At 38.0% G+C, this 19,289-nt stretch overlaps 1 protein-coding gene across 1 annotated transcript; it reads left to right on the top strand.

Moving 5' to 3' along the window:
* Positions 1-558: 558 nt before the first annotated feature.
* On the top strand, positions 559-19,238 carry LOC121308280 (mannosyl-oligosaccharide 1,2-alpha-mannosidase IA-like; the record flags this gene model as incomplete). Its single annotated transcript, XM_041240572.1, has 4 exons — positions 559-639; positions 14,325-14,419; positions 18,273-18,396; positions 19,145-19,238. Coding segments are annotated over 4 exons (394 nt in total), but the record flags the coding sequence as incomplete, so codon positions are not given.
* Positions 19,239-19,289: the final 51 nt, after the last annotated feature.

Here is a 19,289-nt window from a genome sequence, read left to right as displayed (position 1 = left end):
GCATGGCATTTCAAACTCACCCAATGGTTTAGCTGCACTCAGACCATATAGCCTACTACAAAGGTACCAGCAGTTTGAATATAGCATTGTGTTTCAAATGTTTGCATAGCCTGATTTATAAAAAATAAAATAAAAAAGGTAACGGTAAAGAACCAAAAGAAAATCAGGACATTAAACAGGGGTGCCTGTAATAACCTTAATATTGTTAATAAGCGGTAATAAAATGGGGAAAAGGAATATCGTATCGTGCTGTATGATAAAAGCTGATATCCAGTCCATTACTAGGCTTACTGTCCTCTCTAACCTAAGTATCCTATATATATATATCCATTTGATACAAACCAACTGATACAAAGCAATTTCAGATGGCTGCATCACATCAATAGCAGGGTCTCCTATACCTGCCTAGAGATACGCTCTGCTGAGAACTGAAAGGTTTCATTCCACTTCCTAAGGCAGTAGATGCTGTTGGTATGGCAGACCTGAGTAAGCAAGTGAAAACAATTCTTTTCTAACCCATTTTCTGTTTTTTTTTTTTTTTTTTTTTTTTTTTTCCAGAACGGAGAAGCGTCCCTGTTTGAAGTGAATATCCGTTATGTTGGTGGGCTTCTCTCAGCATATTACCTGACAGGGGAAGAGGTAAGATTTATAGACAGCCATTATCTTAGTCATGCTTTCTGAATCAGTCAACTTGTGCTGGCGTGTTGCAGGTCAGGGCTAGATTTAATGCATTATGAATGATAAACAGCATAGCAAGATATGTTTCCCTTCCTTTGTTTAATATTTCAGCTATGATGTCCTCATGTGATTTCTATTAAATGACAATTTAAAGCCCCTTTTTGTATTCTTTATTATTATTGACATTTCTACTTAATGTGAATTGATCAGGAAACATTCACATCTAATCTGGGCTGCTGTTGCAGCATGTTTGCTGAGCTGCATTTACCATGCGGGTGTACATGTACTATAGTAAAATAAAAATGAAGCCTAAAAATCTGACCCCTTCTAGAATTCAAAATGTATCCAATAACACCTGTGTGTCTTAAACTAGAAAGCGGTATGTAACGAGATATGTTGATGCAACATTAGCTTGCATTCGATTTTATGAAGCAAAATTAGTTAATTCTACAGGGTGATGCAAAACTTTTGGATTTGTGGGACTTTTAGTTACTCACCAATAACCCCTTATATAGATATATATTATATATATATATATATATATATATATATATATATATATATATATATATATATATAAAACATGGTATTAAACTGATAGAGCATTTGCAGAGAATAGCAACAGGGACTGAGAAGCTATAGTTTAAGTTGAAGTAATTTGCCTGATTGCTATCGAAGCATCAGTTCTGGATTGAAACCCTGGCAGGCTCTGTTCTGCTGTACATTATCCTGATATTGCAGTGCATTATCCACGCAGAAAGCATGATCACAGCATGTAATAGGAAGCTTAGGGCTGCTGTCAGACACAATCTGCCAGCTGCTTGCTTTTTCTGAGAGAGAAGCAGCACTGGAGAGGCCAGACTGCAGCAGCACAAGGAGACAGGCAGTCAGTGACTCCATGCAAGCGCAGGATTGAACCTTCACGGAGAGGGAGGCACACAGACCATCCTCATTAAGGATGAGTAGACACACTCGCAGAGAGCCGTCCACTTCAGGGGAGCTGACAGTGCCTGCAACCACCACTGAACGTTTTAGAGTAGGTCAGCAAAGGGGATAGCAGCAGCATTCCAAGCAGCACAGAGTAAGAATACATGACGTGGAGTAGGTGTTATTTTTTTTATTTGTTTATTTGTTTGGAGCCAATACTTAAACTGCAAATAAACAGTTTGATAATTTATATGTTGAATTGGAGAATTATGGGTATTGAACTACCCAGGTTGCATCACACAAGGATGTATCTTGGAAACATATTTTTATTTACCAGACAATAATGCTTTTTTTTAAATGAGATGGGATGTGCAGCTGTAATTTGTGTCCCCTCTAAAGCTGTGGTTTTATACAGACTTTCCACAGTTTCTTCACAGTTGCAGAGGGGACAGAGATTACAGTTACACAGACCCCTAGTGGACATTTCTAAAGCTACTTCAGAAATTCAGCTTTTAAAAAGGGTGGGGAAAGAATCAGATTAGATAACAGAATAATGACAACAGATGATGAGAGCGCATGCACAAAATAGGATATTGAGCATAGTGAGAAATGAAATGTAAAGGAAATGTAGATCAACAGATGCTATAATAAGATGTCATTCATTTGCACAGACGATTTCCCCAAATTGAAAACATACACGTTGTTTCCTGTCATTTCCAGAGGGTCCAGACCTGAACAAACAACACACACACACACACACACACACATGCACATTTAAAAATATATACAGAGGTCCACCTCAACAGCACATGCTCGGTAACTATAAAGTCCAGTTACCCAAGATTAAAGTCAAAAATCAATACCAATTTGAAAACACTGAAGGTTCGATAAAGAGCACTAGCTAGCCTCTCAGTGGTAGTAAAAGTAAGATTTATCTTTAAAGTGTTCAGACTGAGATAAACCCTTGCGCTGTGTATAGCTTGTTCCATTATTGGTAGTGTCCCGGAAAACCAAATTATATTGGGTGAGGTTACCTTAGTTAGGCTTCTGGATAAAGTGTAGCTGCACAATGACGAGTTAGAGATCCTTTGAATGTATTGAGCAATCCTCACAATCACAGAACTAACTGTGTGTGAAGTGCATGTAATAAATATAAAACTACAGTAAAAGGAAATGGTAAGGGTACAGTAGGAGTAGGAACAAGGCTGTTTTAAGCTGTTTTAGTCTGTTCAGTTCTTCATTTAAGTTGCAGTACTAACACTTTTAAAGACTGTCTGTTTAGCTAAGTGAATATTGTTGACAGGCAGTTTTCTGTTTATCACAGACATTCCTGTGGTATTTCAGTACAACAGCTTGAAAAAGACAGCATACTTTGTTGTGCACACCACACACCACTATAATACTAGGGTTATAAAATTAGGGTTAATCGTGTGTGGCAAGTAATTGCTTTTGTTGCCTAGACTCTAGGGCTTTCATCATTGGTGTTTCTTCTCTGTTACACACAGTACAGGTCATGTGTGAAAGGGCTGGTCTGGGATTGGAAAACACATTGTTTGGATATTTTTAATTGTCCTTACTAACCGTCTCTTTATTGAGTAATTCCTCCATCTCTGTTTTCAGTGGTTGAACGGTTGCTTAGGATGTAAACTCTATTAAGCGTGACAGCTTCATGACATATCGAATGACTTGCAATGCTATCGAATGACTCAAAATGGCAACAGCTTCTGAATGAGTCTTGTAGAGCAGCTATTAGGATCCTGTTTCAGTGACTACCAAAATAGTGGGAATAGGCATGCTGTCTGTTGGAGTGATAATTGGAGCCAATACATTTATAACCAGCTGGGAGACCGTGCTATGATATAACATGTGAGATCTAATTTCCTGTATTATATATTTATTTATTTTGTAGCATTTTAACTTATCTCTCGATCATTGTATAGCTCATTCTTATCTTCCGACTTTAATTCTCTTATCTTTACAATTTCCATGTTTGACTTAATTTCATGCCTTTTCTAACCTTACTAGTGATAATTGACCTATTCACACACATACATGATTAATGTCAATTACAATAACTAGTGCACTATCCTTGCCCTATTGCACTGATATGTCATTGTAGATATAACATGTTGTAATCCTAACTTGTTGCATCCTAGTTCATATTGTATTTCAGTAGTATTATTTGCACTTACTGTAAACTACACTGTCTTTAAATATTAGCCCTGTACTGCCCTGTAACACCTGTAAGTTGTCTTGGATAAAGCTGTCTGCCTAATGATGATAATAATAATAATAATAATAATAATAATAATAATAATAATAATAATAATAATAATAATAATAATAATAATAATAGCTTAATAGGATCATTTTGAGATTCACACACTTTATCATTTGGGGGTGGATACTTATACTGTGAAAGGGAATACACATTCATTCAGTATTAATCATTTTTTTAATGGCATCCTCTATTAGGGTGTCTACGCATGATTGTCACCTACATGTGAAGTAATTGCTTCTGGAATAATCCAGTAATCACAAGAGGTTTGATGACTCGGAAGCCATGCACTAGTAAATATTTCAAATTGCCCTTTTCTCATCTGTGCACTGTGTGAGTGGACTGGAGATTGATACGCACAGACTCTTGCAGTGGCTGTGTGCTTGACAGCCCATACAGAAAGCCAGGGCAGAACCTGCAAACCAGCAGGGTTTTTTATTTGATAGTTATCTCAAGCCTCTTTCTCTGCTCCTCAAGTCCAAAAAGATTTTTTTTCGTGCCACAGCCTGTAACTTTGGTAGATGAATCAAAATCAGCAGGTAATTATGTGTAGCTTAATGAAGACTGTGCTCTAGAATTAGGCCTGGCCTTCACCGTTCAATATGATTTAGCAGTGGTGCATGGGAGGAACATCATTTGTACATGCATTTGCGTTTGAATGGCAGGCACAGGAGCCAGAGTAAGCAGCTGGCTGTTATTAAAACAGTGGGTAAGCAAATCTGCCACATCCAGTACTGGATATTGTGCACCTTTATCATTCAGCCGTTCAGTTACACAATGAGACTGGTGCAAACTGCTGGCTTCTCCCACACTGGTTTGCTGCGTTAGTGTTATTTGAAGATAAAGTGAAGCGTTAATTGTAAAGGTGAGAAGGAAGGGGCGTCGGGATGCATACTAAAAGCTTTAACGACAAATAGATCTTTGTGAGGAGTTTGCCCGGAATGAAACCTGCGGTGTGTCGAGGTTTGTGTGTCAAGGTCTTACACCAAATGGTTTGTAAAAGAAAAATCAAAAGGATAATTGTACTGTAACAAACAAACAGGCATTCTAACTCACTAGAAAGGCTAGGCTTGAGTTGACTAATGAATGCAAAATACCCTTTCCTGCCGTGGGATCAGAGGACTCCCACCGACAATCAATTCTCCAAGGCTGTGGGGATTGCAGAAGGAACAAAATTTTACATTCTAGTGAGAAAAAAAAAGGTGGTAAAATAACTGGGCACAGTTGCCGCTGCCCTTGTACTACCATTGCATCTTAATAAAGTACAGCTGCATAACCACTGACTATTAATAAGGCTACGATTTTGCCACTGAGGTCACAGAAATCGTACATTTTTATAGTGTGTCATCCGCTGAAAATACAAATCGGCGAGTGTCTCTAAATTGTTTGAGTGAGCTGTTTTCTGTAGACAGAAGAGAACAGAAGTTTACCGACTTACAGAGGCTTTCTTTACAACATGCTGTTAACTACCTAAACAGGAATTACGATTGGACTTTTCTTCCAGTGCAGAGGGTAGACACATTTTCCAATGTGATACTCCTAGCATGGAACATGTTTGCCATTTATAGAACATTCCACAGAGACAAGGGTAAGGCATAAAATATTCAAGACGTTACAACAGACTTGATCATGTACTTTTAGACTCATTGAGTATTTACATGTTCCACAGAGCTATGAGTCTCTTTCAGAGCGTGCATCTGAAGATGTATAAAATAATCATGGAATTAATTTGCAAATGCCATTTTAGTAACTGTGCAAGCTAGTTAGATTTACACTGTTAAAACCAGCTACTTCCACACAATTTCTAGTTGCCTTCTAACCAGATTTTGAAGTCGCCACCAAAGCAAACGTGATTACTGTTTTCTAGGGGTCATACATAGATTTCAAAGCTGTGGTTATAAATCTTATAAACTTGGGAGTCTAAAGAGAGGTGGTCTGAATACTTTCATTCCATGTCAATTCTTCTTGTGTTTTCCCCCTGGACCTTTTTATGCAGTAGATACATTAAAGGTACAGTAAAATGCAGGTTAGTGAAAAGTTAGGTTTAGAGATTTAGGGTGGCAGTATTTACACTAGTTCCACCACTGTTGAGTTCATTCAAATAGACCCCATGATTTTTATTAAACAGCAGCACAGTCAAACATGCTATTTATTTCAGTGCAGGGTAAACTTGAAACCCAGCCCAGCGCAGAGCCAAAGAATTGGGCAGCCTCTCTGTGCCCTGCTGACGATCTATTTAAACTGAATAAACACAGACTATTAATCTCTCTCTGGTAGCGTATAGCCTGAATGTTTGTTTTAAGGCTTGTTCCAGACATGTAAATAGACAGTGGAGTTAAGCCCTTGTTATGCTTATCCATTAGTGATCAGAAGGAGATTTAGGAGTGCAGCTACTCTGACCCTCATTGTCTGCTTGTTACTGTGCTGCAAATACTGCTGCTGCTCCTGGTAATATCACTGTTGACGAATGCATACTCCTGCCATGTGCTCTTGTATACACACTGTGGTACCAGCTGTGCTTGGAGAGCAGACGTGTTTGAGTTTTAAAAAGCCCCGAGTATTTGATGACTGAAACAGACAGTGGTACACAAAGTGATTCTAAAGAAGAAGAGTACATTAGATACATTTTTATGGTAAAAGTACATGGTGGCTTCACGGACCAGGAAGAAGCAACACAAAACAAAGAAGGACGGGGCAGTGTTTGTTATTGGGCAAAGTATTTGGTTTGAATTTTGGCCCCTAGCAAGTCACTGGTATTGAGTCTACATGTCACAATAGTGTTGGTAAGATTTGAACTCAGCTGGAACTTGCACCAGATACTGGTACTGTAAACATGAAACTTCAACACTGCACTTTGCATAACCCCTTTCGTCAGTGAAGGAGGTGGTGGTTGTCCTTTTTAGTTACATTTATTTCTACTTCATTTGAGGAAAACAGTAATGCAGGTCCTTCATCAGCAGTGGCGCAGTTGTTAAGAGACCTCTGGCACAAATTAATACTGTACTTGTGAGCCTTGAATGGTTCAATATGGTTAAGGTGCCAAATTCAAAAGCTGAAGGGTAAGGTGTTTAAAGGGGGTCACATCTGATTTAGGGCACAGCTGCTTTCTCCAGGTTATAGTCAGTGAAATGGAGGGAGGGTCTCTATCAGACCAGACTTTGCAGAGGGAGGCTGTTAACTGGTGTGTTGCACATGGTGTTCCTTATCTATCTATCTATCTATCTATCTATCTATCTATCTATCTATCTATCTATCTATGTATCTATACATTGTTTGTATCACCTCCTACTGTTTGCAGAGTGAAAACTTTTTCCCCCAACTTTAATCAATCCTCACAGCTTAACTGCATGTGAATCTAACCTTGCATTAGAATATAATTGAGTGATAGTCCCAGGGGAGGAATGAATCAGCGTGTCTCTCGGGGAACCCCGCACTCTCCACTAATGTGTGTGCTGTTTTCCTGTAAACCAGCATCTTGTAACATGGATCGATATGGTTGTTGACTATAGTATCCATTTAAAGAAAACACAAAGTCTTACTAAATGTTTAGTGTCCCATACTAAATAGCAATCAGAAATGAGCTAAGAGTTACATGAATAACATAGTCAAGTCAACAGATATTTCAGCTTCTGGGAGTATGACCTCCCGCTGTTGCAAGTAGTAGCAGGAACATTTACCTCGCAGAGCAACATTTAGCAAGCAGGTCTGCCTTCTGATAAATCAGAGCGCGCAGAAGGCTAAGCTAAAGAGCAAAGTAGTAAATAGACAAAGCGCATCTACACTGCCTGGCCAATATATTAGGACCTGTACCTAATATTCTGTTGGGTCACCATTTGCCCTGGTCACAGCCATGCAGGTTTAGCAATAATAACCCTACAGTGTATAGTATTATGTTTCTTTCAGAGTGAAACTTTAAATTTCTAAATAGGATAAAAAAAAAAGACTGAACATTTGTTATACCACAAGGGCTTTGCTTGGATCAAAGTGCAATAAAGAAGAACACTTGATTACAAGGGTTTGGTTACAATGAACCAGCCAGGGCAGTTAAATAAATGAGCATTGGATACAATGGTAAGTGACACGCTGCCTTGCAGAAACAAACCAACAAAGCCACAGTAAACAATATACATGCATCGGCTGCTAGTCTGTAATGATACAAGCACAACTGACACTGTAGGTAACAGAACAGTGTTCTGTAAATGTACAGCTAAACTATAGGTTATTAAGAACAATGTGTAGCATTCTTGTAAAGCTCCAGATACCACAGGGTACTTTAATTGGAAATGTGGGCCTGTGAATCACTAGGTCATTGGCTTTAATTATTGATGCGCAGTGCAATCTAGTTGGGTGTCATCTGACTGTTCCCGTTTCTACCTGTTTAAAATATTCAGGACTTGCCCTGCTTGTTGCTTATCTTGATTTAAACAGCAGCTCCTCGACACTATCCACCGGGAATGGCTAATTTGAGACCAACAAACTGATTTCCCTTGTGAGCTGAGCTGTATTCAAACCCAGGCCTCCAGAGGTGCAAGTGAATTGGCTAGCTGTGCTTTCCATCCCTCTGTTTCTTGATAAGAATTACACAGCATTGGGTTTCCATGCATTCTTTTGAGCAAAGGTGCAGGCCCTCTTATTTGAATGATTACATGATAAAACCAGTGCATGCATGTATGGTACAGAAGGTCCTCATAATCACATAGTTATCACACAGCACCTATATTTATATTGGATTGAAGTTTGAGAAGTTTCCCAGCCAAAAACTAATACAGTATGCATTTATAACATAGACGGATAGGAAACTTAATGTGGTACAATTATGCATGCAGCAACTGAAGAGGATATAATTGAAATGGGATCAAAGCCAATATTAAATAGTCTGAAAATGCTAACGGCGTCTAGGAGTTTATGATAAAATCTAGGCAGTTATCAGGGTCTTGAGACAGACAAACCTGTGCAAAAGGTGTGCTAATCATATCCTAAATAAGCTTTTCATCAAGTTCATGAGTCATGTTATTGTTTCAGTCTACCTTGCCTCAGTCACACGTTTTAGCAACACTTTATCTGTAATGTTAGACGAGGCTCTGCTTTCACCACCTTCAGCCGTGATTAACTCTCCAGTGCATCATTAAATCATTTTTCCTTCCAATTTTCTCTCACAGTTCATGCAGACCTCCTCTTGGTTTCGCTCAGAATGATATAACTGCCATCCAGTCACTTTTCACACAGCGTTAGCATGCTCTTAACATAACTATGAGCACGGCAATATTTAATACGCCGCTGTGACCGGCTGCTGTTAAACCAGTCAGTTATATGTTGCTATTGAAACCCAACATGATTAAACAGATAAACAGGCCATTGTCAGTGTCAACATAGTGACCTACTGTATGCGTGATCCTCTCTGTGCCTTTAATGGCACATACAGTACATTGCCATATGTCTTGGCAACAAAATACAAAATGGGAAAGGTCTTGATGAATAGGTTGACTTCAGGATTAACTGTCTGATTCTGACAGAGAATGTAGTATTGTTTGAAACCAAATATTCTACAAGGTAATCATTATCCGACACATTCCTTTCTACACACCCACAACTGTCTTGTTGCCATGGAAAAAGTTATCAGCTGTACTTACTGTGGCTGCCTCTTGTGTACTACAATACAGACTGAATTTCTTTTATCAAAAACAAGCTTTTTTAAATATATTGTGTGTGTCTTATATAAATCATCCAGCTAGGAATCAGATTAGTCATTAAACCACGGTAATGTTTGCAGAGTAAATAAAACAGAGGTCCCTGTCTACTATTTTTTTTAAAAATTATATTATGGACTTATTAGTAATTGGGAACATTGAGTTAGCAATGTGGAGTTCAATCACACAGTTTCAGAATGTGAGTTTTACTTTTTTCATTGCTCCAGTTGGTTCCTAGATATCGGCCCATCTAAGTGATTTTAGCACAATCATTATAATGAGTAAGTTTATACAGTGTTTACTGCAGTTTGTGATGTTGAGTCAAGGCAGCTGTTTATAATGATCCTGGACTGATGGGTGAAAATATCACCATGGCGCCCAACAGCAAGATGGCAGCATGCATATTATCAAATTCAAGAGGTATTGTTGTTGCGTCTGTGCAAACCCACTGCAAATGTAGATGTGTCGTTTTAAAATTGCCCAACATAGCCCACCACAATACTGAACAATCCAAGACATCTGACTTACTGTAGCATAGCTTGTTCAATGTCCAAAACCCTAATATACAGTATTACATTTTGCTTGTAATTAGAGATTAATCATTGTCGAGAACCGTATGGCAGCCAGTTTGTAATGCCTTCCAAATGGTACTATTGGAAACCCTTTCTGCTCTGCCAGCAATTCTGATTTCTTCCCTTTCTGATGTCATATAATCCAGTAAGCTTTGTGCGGTGTATTTTTAAAGAAATGTTGCCACTAAGCCTCAGCAACAGAATCCTACATAGGCTATTAAATCGTTAAATATAAAACACTTTTCTTCAAACTGCAGCTGCTAAGCGGTAATTGAATTACCTTGCTGAGCCAAGGAGAATGTACTGCTACTAAAATATTCATTAATATCTGATTGAAAATCCTACTCAGAAGGCGAGGTTACTGCTTAATACTTGTTATAGCATCACGTCGGCATTGCATTTCTTTAAAAAAACATTTTATTTTTTTTATTTTTTTTACTCAAAGCTTCACTGAAGGACTTATTCTGATTGATTTCCTGTCGGCACAGGGGAGCTTGAATTTTGAACTCCAGTGTTTGAGTGGCCACATCACGTATGTGATCTTAACCATGCTATGCTTTGCCCTGTAAAAAAAACCTTATTTTACAGAACAAAAAGAAGGGTAATAAAAGGCATACACTTGATTAGACTGTGTATTAGGAGAGCAGATTGAGAGACATTGAGGCCACCGAGGTGCTTTAAACTATTTAAAAAGTCACCAGGAGTTGATGATTGAAATGGAAAATAATATATAAAGTGATTTATAATCAAGGAGAATGCATTAGTTAAGATACCGGTAACTGTGATATTTGAGACCTGCGCCAAGTTACACCTAAAAAAAGCGGAGTCCTCAGAGTTGGTCAAAAGTAGAGGATGTCCAGTAATCTTCTAATCAAGAGAAATCAGTAAATTTTTTATCAAATTCAAAATTGTGGCCAGAGGAAGTGCTTTTGCACGTGATCTGTGACCGGATGTAAAACTTGTGCAAAATAATAATATCATAACATTTATTTTTTTCTGTGTATAATTATCTAAGTTTGAAATGTAAATTCGTTCCTTTTCCCTAAACAAACAAGATTTACAGAAGAAGAAAAAAATGACATTAAAACTAAAAAGCAATTGCAAAAGTGCGGTGAAGATTGAAGCACTTCGCAGCACGCACTGAGACCGAGACGATCGTCTTTTCATTTGAATTTTTTGAATATCAGAATCTTGTCGACTTAGAATAAATGTTCGCATCCAAACATACTTTGAGATGCATCACTGAAAGCATCCACTTTTATAACCTGAATTTTCACTCTCCTTCTTCTACAAAAAGCATTGAGGCGAGTAGCCCTGAAATATATTAATTGTAACAGTGACATGGTCGATTTGAAAAGGTCTGGAAAAACACACGACGACTGAGTTTGAAATGTTACAGGTGGCCCCGATGCCCTGTAAAACAAGCGGAGGACAGGAAAAATGATCTGGGGTAAAACGAAATGGACTAAATTTCACCAATGTTAGTAAAAATTACGAAGCCAACTGAAAATCTGGTGATTGTTTTAGTCCCGTGCAAATAGTACTTTAGAGAAAGCGATTCATTTCTGGGAGTGCAGTACTTCATAGATGAAGGCTGCCTTTAATAACGCAGGAGAAAGAGAGAATCTGAGGGTTAACAATTGGAAAGGTGCCTGGAACTGGTCAAAATGGTGATGTCTCCTCTGTAAGTCAGTGTTTCTGTCAGTTTAAACAGTCCAAGGGTTTGTTTTTAACCAGGACCAATGATATACAGTCTGCCAATTAAAAACAGTACCGTACCGGCAGCTTCTGTGACTTCAGAAAAATCCAATTAGAGGTTTTTTGAGACCACATCCTAGGTCCTGGAATGGGATTGGTGCACCGTGTGACCCTCCAGATCACTCATAATTCTCCTTGACAAACAGATTCTGTTCCAGTGCTGCTGTTCTATTGTGTTCAAGCCCTTTCTGTTGCGGTTCTGCTATCCTGGTAAATGACTTTGAATACCATTTTCAGAGGGTCAGTGTGTATTCAAACTGTGCTATAGTATACAGCTAAATGTTCCTAAAACGGCAGTTTCACTCAGTGTTGTGTAATCAGTTGAAGTGATTGTTTAGCTCACTGGGTGATTGTGAAAGTGTTTTTGGTCCAAAGGAAGTAAGTGAACATCTGGGGCCTGGTATTGATCCAGTTTGGAGTTACGACGCAATCTTATGAGATGCCAAATCAAGATGACAGACGTTTCAGCTAGTGCCTTCATGACTGTCATGATGATTTAAGTATTTGTTCTCCCGGAGTTTATAACATTGAGTTAATGTTATGCGGTTGTAAAAATGTGAAAATGTTTTAAGTTCGGAGGGAAAACTAGAAGTTTGAGCACTGGATAAAATAGATAGTGTAGCGAAAATATAGATAATTGTCAAGAATAGGAAGCAGTACTATCTTATTTGTTAAAAACAGTGAACTGTGAAACATATTATAAAAAACATAACAGAATAACAGTAAAAAAAATGTCAGCCATTGCACTGTGGCTTCATAAAATCCAGAATGCTAAAATTCCACTTCAGTATGAAGTATCTGATATTGGATATTTCAAACTGGTCTCTTTTGAAAAGAGAACCAAAGCTTAAATCTTAACATGCCGTTGTTGGACTTGAAAGCCTTAGAATTTCATATTTTTCTTTCTGTGTTTTTAAATAGACTGCCATGGGGAACAAAGAAAGTGTTCTTGAACACTAACCTTTTAATTGGATGGTTTATTTGTCCGATTGAGATGAGGAGGAACTCACAATAACAGGACCCTGCTGTGGGATTTCTGTTCTTTGGAAATGTGTCTGAAAATTTTAGCCCAAAGTTAAATACAATTACATGTTCCTCTGTTTCCAAAGATGAAAGATGAGAGACAGTTGTACAGCCTACAGATTTCCACACACACCCCTGCTATTTAGTCCTCTGTCTTTCTCAAACAAAAACGATCCCTTATGAATTGTGAGGTGGCTTTGTGATGTAGCCGATTGTTCACAGCAGGCTAGATTAAGAGCAGAAATCTCATTTTACCTGTGACCTGGGGCCTGCTTGAAGCAAATGAGCTTGTTAGCTATTAGTGGTGATGCACCTTATGAACTGGTGAGTGGGTATGATTTTTAATCTCACTGTTTCCATTCTACACAGCATGCTGGGGTGTTTCGCTGGACCGGGGTATTTTTTGTGTGTGTGAGGGTTTAATAGTTTTTGCTGTAATGATTGCATTTTGAGTTTTTGTGCACGAGCAATTGGCACAAGTTCCTTTTCATTCTTAATTAAGAACAACCAGCTTAAAGGTAGTTAGCAAATCTGAATAATTGGCACAGGCCTGCTGGATCATTACATGAAAGTGGTATGTTTGTTACACTGGTGTAAGTCATCAGTATCAGGCTAATGACAGCTCTAAGATGTTAATGGTGATGCTCCATTTTAATAGAATGGCTCTGCTAGGTTTTGATTGCCTTCAAGACAGTAATAGTTCTGGAAGCACGAACACACTTTATTAATGAGACTGTTTCTAGCTAAGATTTGCCGAGGTGGGTTTTATCAATCCTAAATATATTAAGCTGCCTGAAGGTCATTGTAGATATTTTATATATATATCGTCTAAAGCCCAGGTATTGATTCCTTTTGTAGCTTTATAAATTAAAAACACAGTCAATTCTGGTATTCGGTTTATTGAGGGCTTTGGGCAAGGGAGACTGTAAAATGTGGTGATAAGCGACTAGAAGCCATATAATTTAACTCAGTTGCCATTTCTAACTCTGGTGTGAGTCATGTCTTTTTTATGGTCATTTTCAATCTCCTGCAGCTCTGCACACATCATGTAGGTCTTATTAACCACACATCTAAACCATCATGAATATAATTTGTCTTGGAAATTCCAGCAACAATCAAACATATAGTGTCTGCTTACTACTCTTTCTTGTATTTCCAAAAAAATTAAAACATTCTAAGTGCAGTGACACACTCCAAGGCATGGGTGGTTGCAGGCATCTGTATATCTCTGTAGGAACCGATACCCTGTTGTGTGCTAATGCTTACATAATAAAATAGGAAACAACTTGTTTCCTTGTACCAAATCACGATCTCTTTGCTCCCACCTTTTTTGCGTGTGAATTTGATCATTTCGATTTGGAAATTTTCATATTAAACCTCATGTTTTCTGTCCTTTTTCAGGTATTCAAGAAAAAAGCAATTGAACTGGGAGAAAAACTGCTGCCTGTGTTTAACACACCGACCGGCATCCCGCGGGGTGTCATTAACCTGGGCAGGTGAGTTAGTGCCAGGGTTGCCACCTGGCCTCAGAATTCCAGAACACTGCAAGACAGAACAAGATTCTAAAGCTGCCTTTAAACTGAAGGAAATTAGCATGTGAATTGAGCCCTAAACCTTTGCTAAATTGATTCTGGTGATTAATTTAACAAACTAAATAAATAAGTACCATCATCAATATTTATTTGTTTTATTAATAGTTTTAAAAGCATATATTTTAAAGTTTCTTTATAGTTTCTAATAGTATATAACCTTCTCCCACTCAGATCATAAATACTGACCAGCTGTTCCTGACACCAGGCAGCGTGAACAGTGTTATTATTTAATTGGGAGAGTCAGTGTAAATTAGGGCTGTAGATTACTAATTAACAGAATATAAATAGCAACTTTTAAATTGAGAACTGAAATGCTAATTTTACAAAATCAAAAAGTATTGTGTAACCTACACATATTTATTCAAAATGTTTTTTTTTTTTTTTTATTTTGTAAGATTTGTATTATCATAATGATTCGGATAATTAAGAAGCAGTATAAATTCAGAAAGTGCTTAGAGCTCAATTCACAAGTTTATTTCTTTCAGTTTAAGAGCAAATTAAAAATCCTGTCCCTTCCCAAAGTGCTCTGGAACTTTGGGGCCAGGTGGCAGCCCTGGTCAGTGCCAGACTGATGGATATTGTCATGTTTTTTCTTTTTTTTCACTGTAAGAAACTGGATCCAAGTGCTGTTTTCATTGTCAAATAAATTGGATTGAAGTTGGATTGAATTGATTTGATGAGCAACGCATTTGTTATATTTGTGGCATGAAGTATGTCCGAGTTTGAAATATCCATTTTTGAGATGGCTTTTACAGGTCGTGGTAGTCCCTACTGACTGGTTTATAGAGAGAATTGTGATCAATAGGCAACATTTTTTTTAAATTTGTATTTCCACTGCAAACATGTCAGCCAATCAGAGCAAACGTGAACCTGGTGTGTTCAAATAAATCAAACGTGAACCTGGTTCTTCAAATACAAGTGAAAAACACCGTAACTGCTGGTGAGCAAGAGTAGGGAATTAGAAGAAACATTTACGGGCCTCTTACTGGTACCCAGCAGTTATAAATATTCAAAGGAGTGTAGAAGACTAACAGTTTGTTTTTAATAGGCCAATTGTTTTTTGTGTCTGCTTTACCAGCTTCTCAACCTACAGCAGCACGACCAGCTGAAAATCTCAAACCACAAGCTCCTACTGTACCAGCATATGCCAGTGCTGCTCACTGCTGGAATTGCCACCTGGGATTGACTTGTCATTAGTGTGTTGTTTTTCACATTCGAGTCCTGAAAAACAACACTTACTTGCCAATAACGCCTAATCAAAGTCTGTGATCTACTTGTGCTTTAATTTATTGCTCCATCGATCCATCAGATGCCTTAAACATAACTCGGGAAATTGCTTATTTTAGTTTGATCTTTCAGAGGAAGCCCTGGTAGCTGTGCCGCCCCCTCCACCCACCTGCATTCAATCAGACTGCAAGCTCTTCCTGACAGCTGTAGCTGCATCTCATTAACTCGCACAGAGCTGACTGCAGTGAGATTTAGTGATGAGTGTTGCCAGACAATGACTACCCATTAAGTGCCATTGCCCTCATTTGAGGAGGCTACTTTGTAAATTTTTGGAGCATTTTTAACTGGCATCTGCCATTATTTTCTCTTTAACTATATTGTTACGATAACTTGCTCTAATTTTGTTAACCGCAAAATTTGAGTCTAAATGTGATGTGTCACATTACATAAACACAGCGTGTGTTTGAATTTTTTCAAAGAGAAACGTGTTTGGTGTTTAATGGGTTAACACTGCTGGCATGGCTGTACTGTATGGCCATTCAAACTGTGACATTGCTATCTCGTGTTTTATTTACGTTTAGGATACTGTCATGCATTATATTAAACTCCTGTTCATTTTCTAAAATTAGCATATAGATGTCTGGTGGTTTTTCTAAGACAGAACATGCTTACCGTTATATTGTTTGTATGCATATTTATAGGTGTATATCGTACATTGTCAGTAGATTCTAAAGTTACCATGGGCACAAGGTATTTAAACGTACATGTGTTACATGTGACCATTTCCCAGTGATTACCACCTCCTTTTCCTTCAAGAAAGCTAAAGTCTGCAAAATATCATCAGAAGCATCTGCCAACCGAGCACATAATACCTGCACTCGATTAAAGACTGTTAATCAATCCATTGTTACTGAAACGTATAACAGCGAGATGTATTGATATATTGCAAAGGGCATTTCAGGTATTTGCTTATGAAATGAAACCTAATTTAGGTGCGGCACAGTTCAACAAAAAGAATGCATGCTTTTGTTTTGTTTTATATGTGCTGGTACCACTATTAGTCAGCAACAAGACTGCTACCTTTTTCCTGTCCTTATTATTGATTATTCTGTACCTTGAATACTGTATATTCCCTTGGCCCTATAAAACAGTTCAAATCTCATTCTTGTGTAACCACGAACATCTGTAAAACTAATCAGGTTGCTATACAGAATAATTAGTGCAAAAGTTGACTGTAATATTTCTAGGAGGATTTACTTTCAAATCAGATGCAGTTACTGCAGGTAGATTTTACATTCAAACAGCACAGTGCATGTCATTCAGCTGAGCTGATCGAATCTGAGGCTATAATACATTGTAGCAGTGCCTCAGTCTAATTCTTTGTGCGCTCTTTGAAAAAGGTTAACTAGAATTTTGTCATTACCAGCTCTAAATGAGAAGATAGACTGGCCTCGGAGAGGTGATATTTCCTAATTTGGTTTTGTCTGTATTTAAAGGACCGTATTTTTGCATTATTATTTGATTGAATTTTGTTATTAAACAGCTGGGGCTCTTATTTTTTTTTTTTGGGGGGGGCGGGGGTTGGTCCCTTTAATTTAAAGCTGTATTGAGCTGACTCCATTTCCGAATTAAACTCTGAGAAACTCGCCGAAGGTGTAACAAGATCACTTTTGCATTTTCTTCCGTAACTTGAATGAGTTGAATGAAATAAACAAAAAGCAGCTCCTTAGTTTTGCTTTTCTTGGATTTAAAATCTTAATGATTCCTTGCAAACATGTTAGAACCTGTTTTGCAAATAATAGTTTCCTCTTAATTGCGATGTAATTAAATAAATTTAACTTCACTCGTTTTTTGCGTTCGGTTTGAATTAAAAATACGGACCTGCCCTTTTTTTTTTTTTTTTTTTTTTTTTTTTTACATTATCAATGAAACAGAATTTTCGTCTCATTCAAGTCACGGGAGATTCAACTCAACACTTTTCCAAGAGTTTAATTGAACGGAGTAAGCTCAAACAAAAGGGACATCACATGATCAAAAATAAAAACCGAAAACAAAAAGTCCTATAAATAGCACACCTACCTGCAGCTCACATGAAGTGGTTCACCTGGTAAAGGCTGAGCCACTTCATGTGAGCTACAGTCAGCTGAGCACCGGTGATACTTGGCCGATCTTTGCTGGCGATTTTAATTTAAGTTAGGAAAGAAAAATCGACAGGGACTGTTTGTCCTACAGACACATTCAGGGTTGATTCTCGGGGGGCTGATAAACATCTTCCATCCACTGCAGAGCTCCTGGATGTAAAGAACCAGTTGGCTTGATAGCAGGCTCCTTGGATGTCTACTGACCTTCAGTTCTCCTGAGCTGTTGTGTGATGAGGGAACATAAATGGCTGGGGGTAAAATAATGAGGCACACTAATTAAAAAACTCAACAGACCACGAATAAGATACCTTTGAGCCTATGTCAAAGTTCCCTCCTGAGCTTTACCCTGTAAATGAATCAGACTCTTACTTTATTTTTTGTTATTTTAGTGGAGCAAGTTGGAGCTGGGGATGGGCTTCTGCAGGAAGCAGTATTTTGGCGGAATTTGGCACTTTGCACCTTGAGTTTGTTCACCTTACTGAAGTAACTGGAAACCCAACATACAGCGAGAAGGTACAGTATGGCCGTCGTGATTGTCGTACAACAACAGAACTGACCTTCCATGATGATGCTTCGGTATGTTAGATTAGTAAACTGACCGAGTGACGCTATCGTTTCTCTTCCAGTAAAGCAGCTACTAAAAATAGCTACAATAGTTTCTCATACTGTAGAATATATTACAATTAGATTAGTACAGTTTATTGGTCTGCTTTTTGTAAGTGGACTTATCTTTACTATTTCTCATACAGGTCTGCATGTGTTAAATGGCTAAACCCTTTTTTTGATACATACCTGTTATCATGACACAGGTCAACATGGGAGGCAGCTTTGCATGTAGTTTATAAGACTTTAGGTGTTGATTTACTCTGTTGATTAATACATGTATTCAACAGCATATACTGTAATATAACCAGCTGGCAGTCATGGTTTTTCTAAAGAATTGACAGGCTCTAGGATTAAAATTCCACCCATTATTTGCAGAACTTCAAGAGCCATTCATCATGCTTCTAGTTAGTTTGAACCTCCTGTTCAAAGTATTTTTCGTGATTTTGTTTGTTTTTAAAAGGCAACACTAACATCAGGAACAAATGAATTACTCAGTATTTAATGGTGAGAGTGTTGTTTGAAAGCATGCTTCCTATTTGAAGAAACTCGTTCCTTGTTGCTCAGCTAATGGGCTGAGATGTGTGCTATTGTTTTGGGAGTTGTTGCATCTCCACTGTAGATGGTTGCTGACTGTCGTATCTGTGTGTCCATGCAGGTGATGAATATCCGCAAGGTCCTAAACAAAATTGAAAAGCCTCATGGACTGTACCCCAACTTCCTGAGTCCTGTGACTGGAAACTGGGTTCAACGTGAGTAGATGGAAATCCTTGTTTTTGCATATCCCTGATCTGTGCTATTAT

Source organism: Polyodon spathula, unplaced genomic scaffold (genome assembly GCF_017654505.1).
Source record: "Polyodon spathula isolate WHYD16114869_AA unplaced genomic scaffold, ASM1765450v1 scaffolds_628, whole genome shotgun sequence".
In the NCBI taxonomy this organism is placed as follows: Eukaryota; Metazoa; Chordata; class Actinopteri; order Acipenseriformes; family Polyodontidae; genus Polyodon; species Polyodon spathula.
Note: the sequence above shows the minus strand (reverse complement) of the source record. Positions and strands in the feature narration are given on the sequence as shown.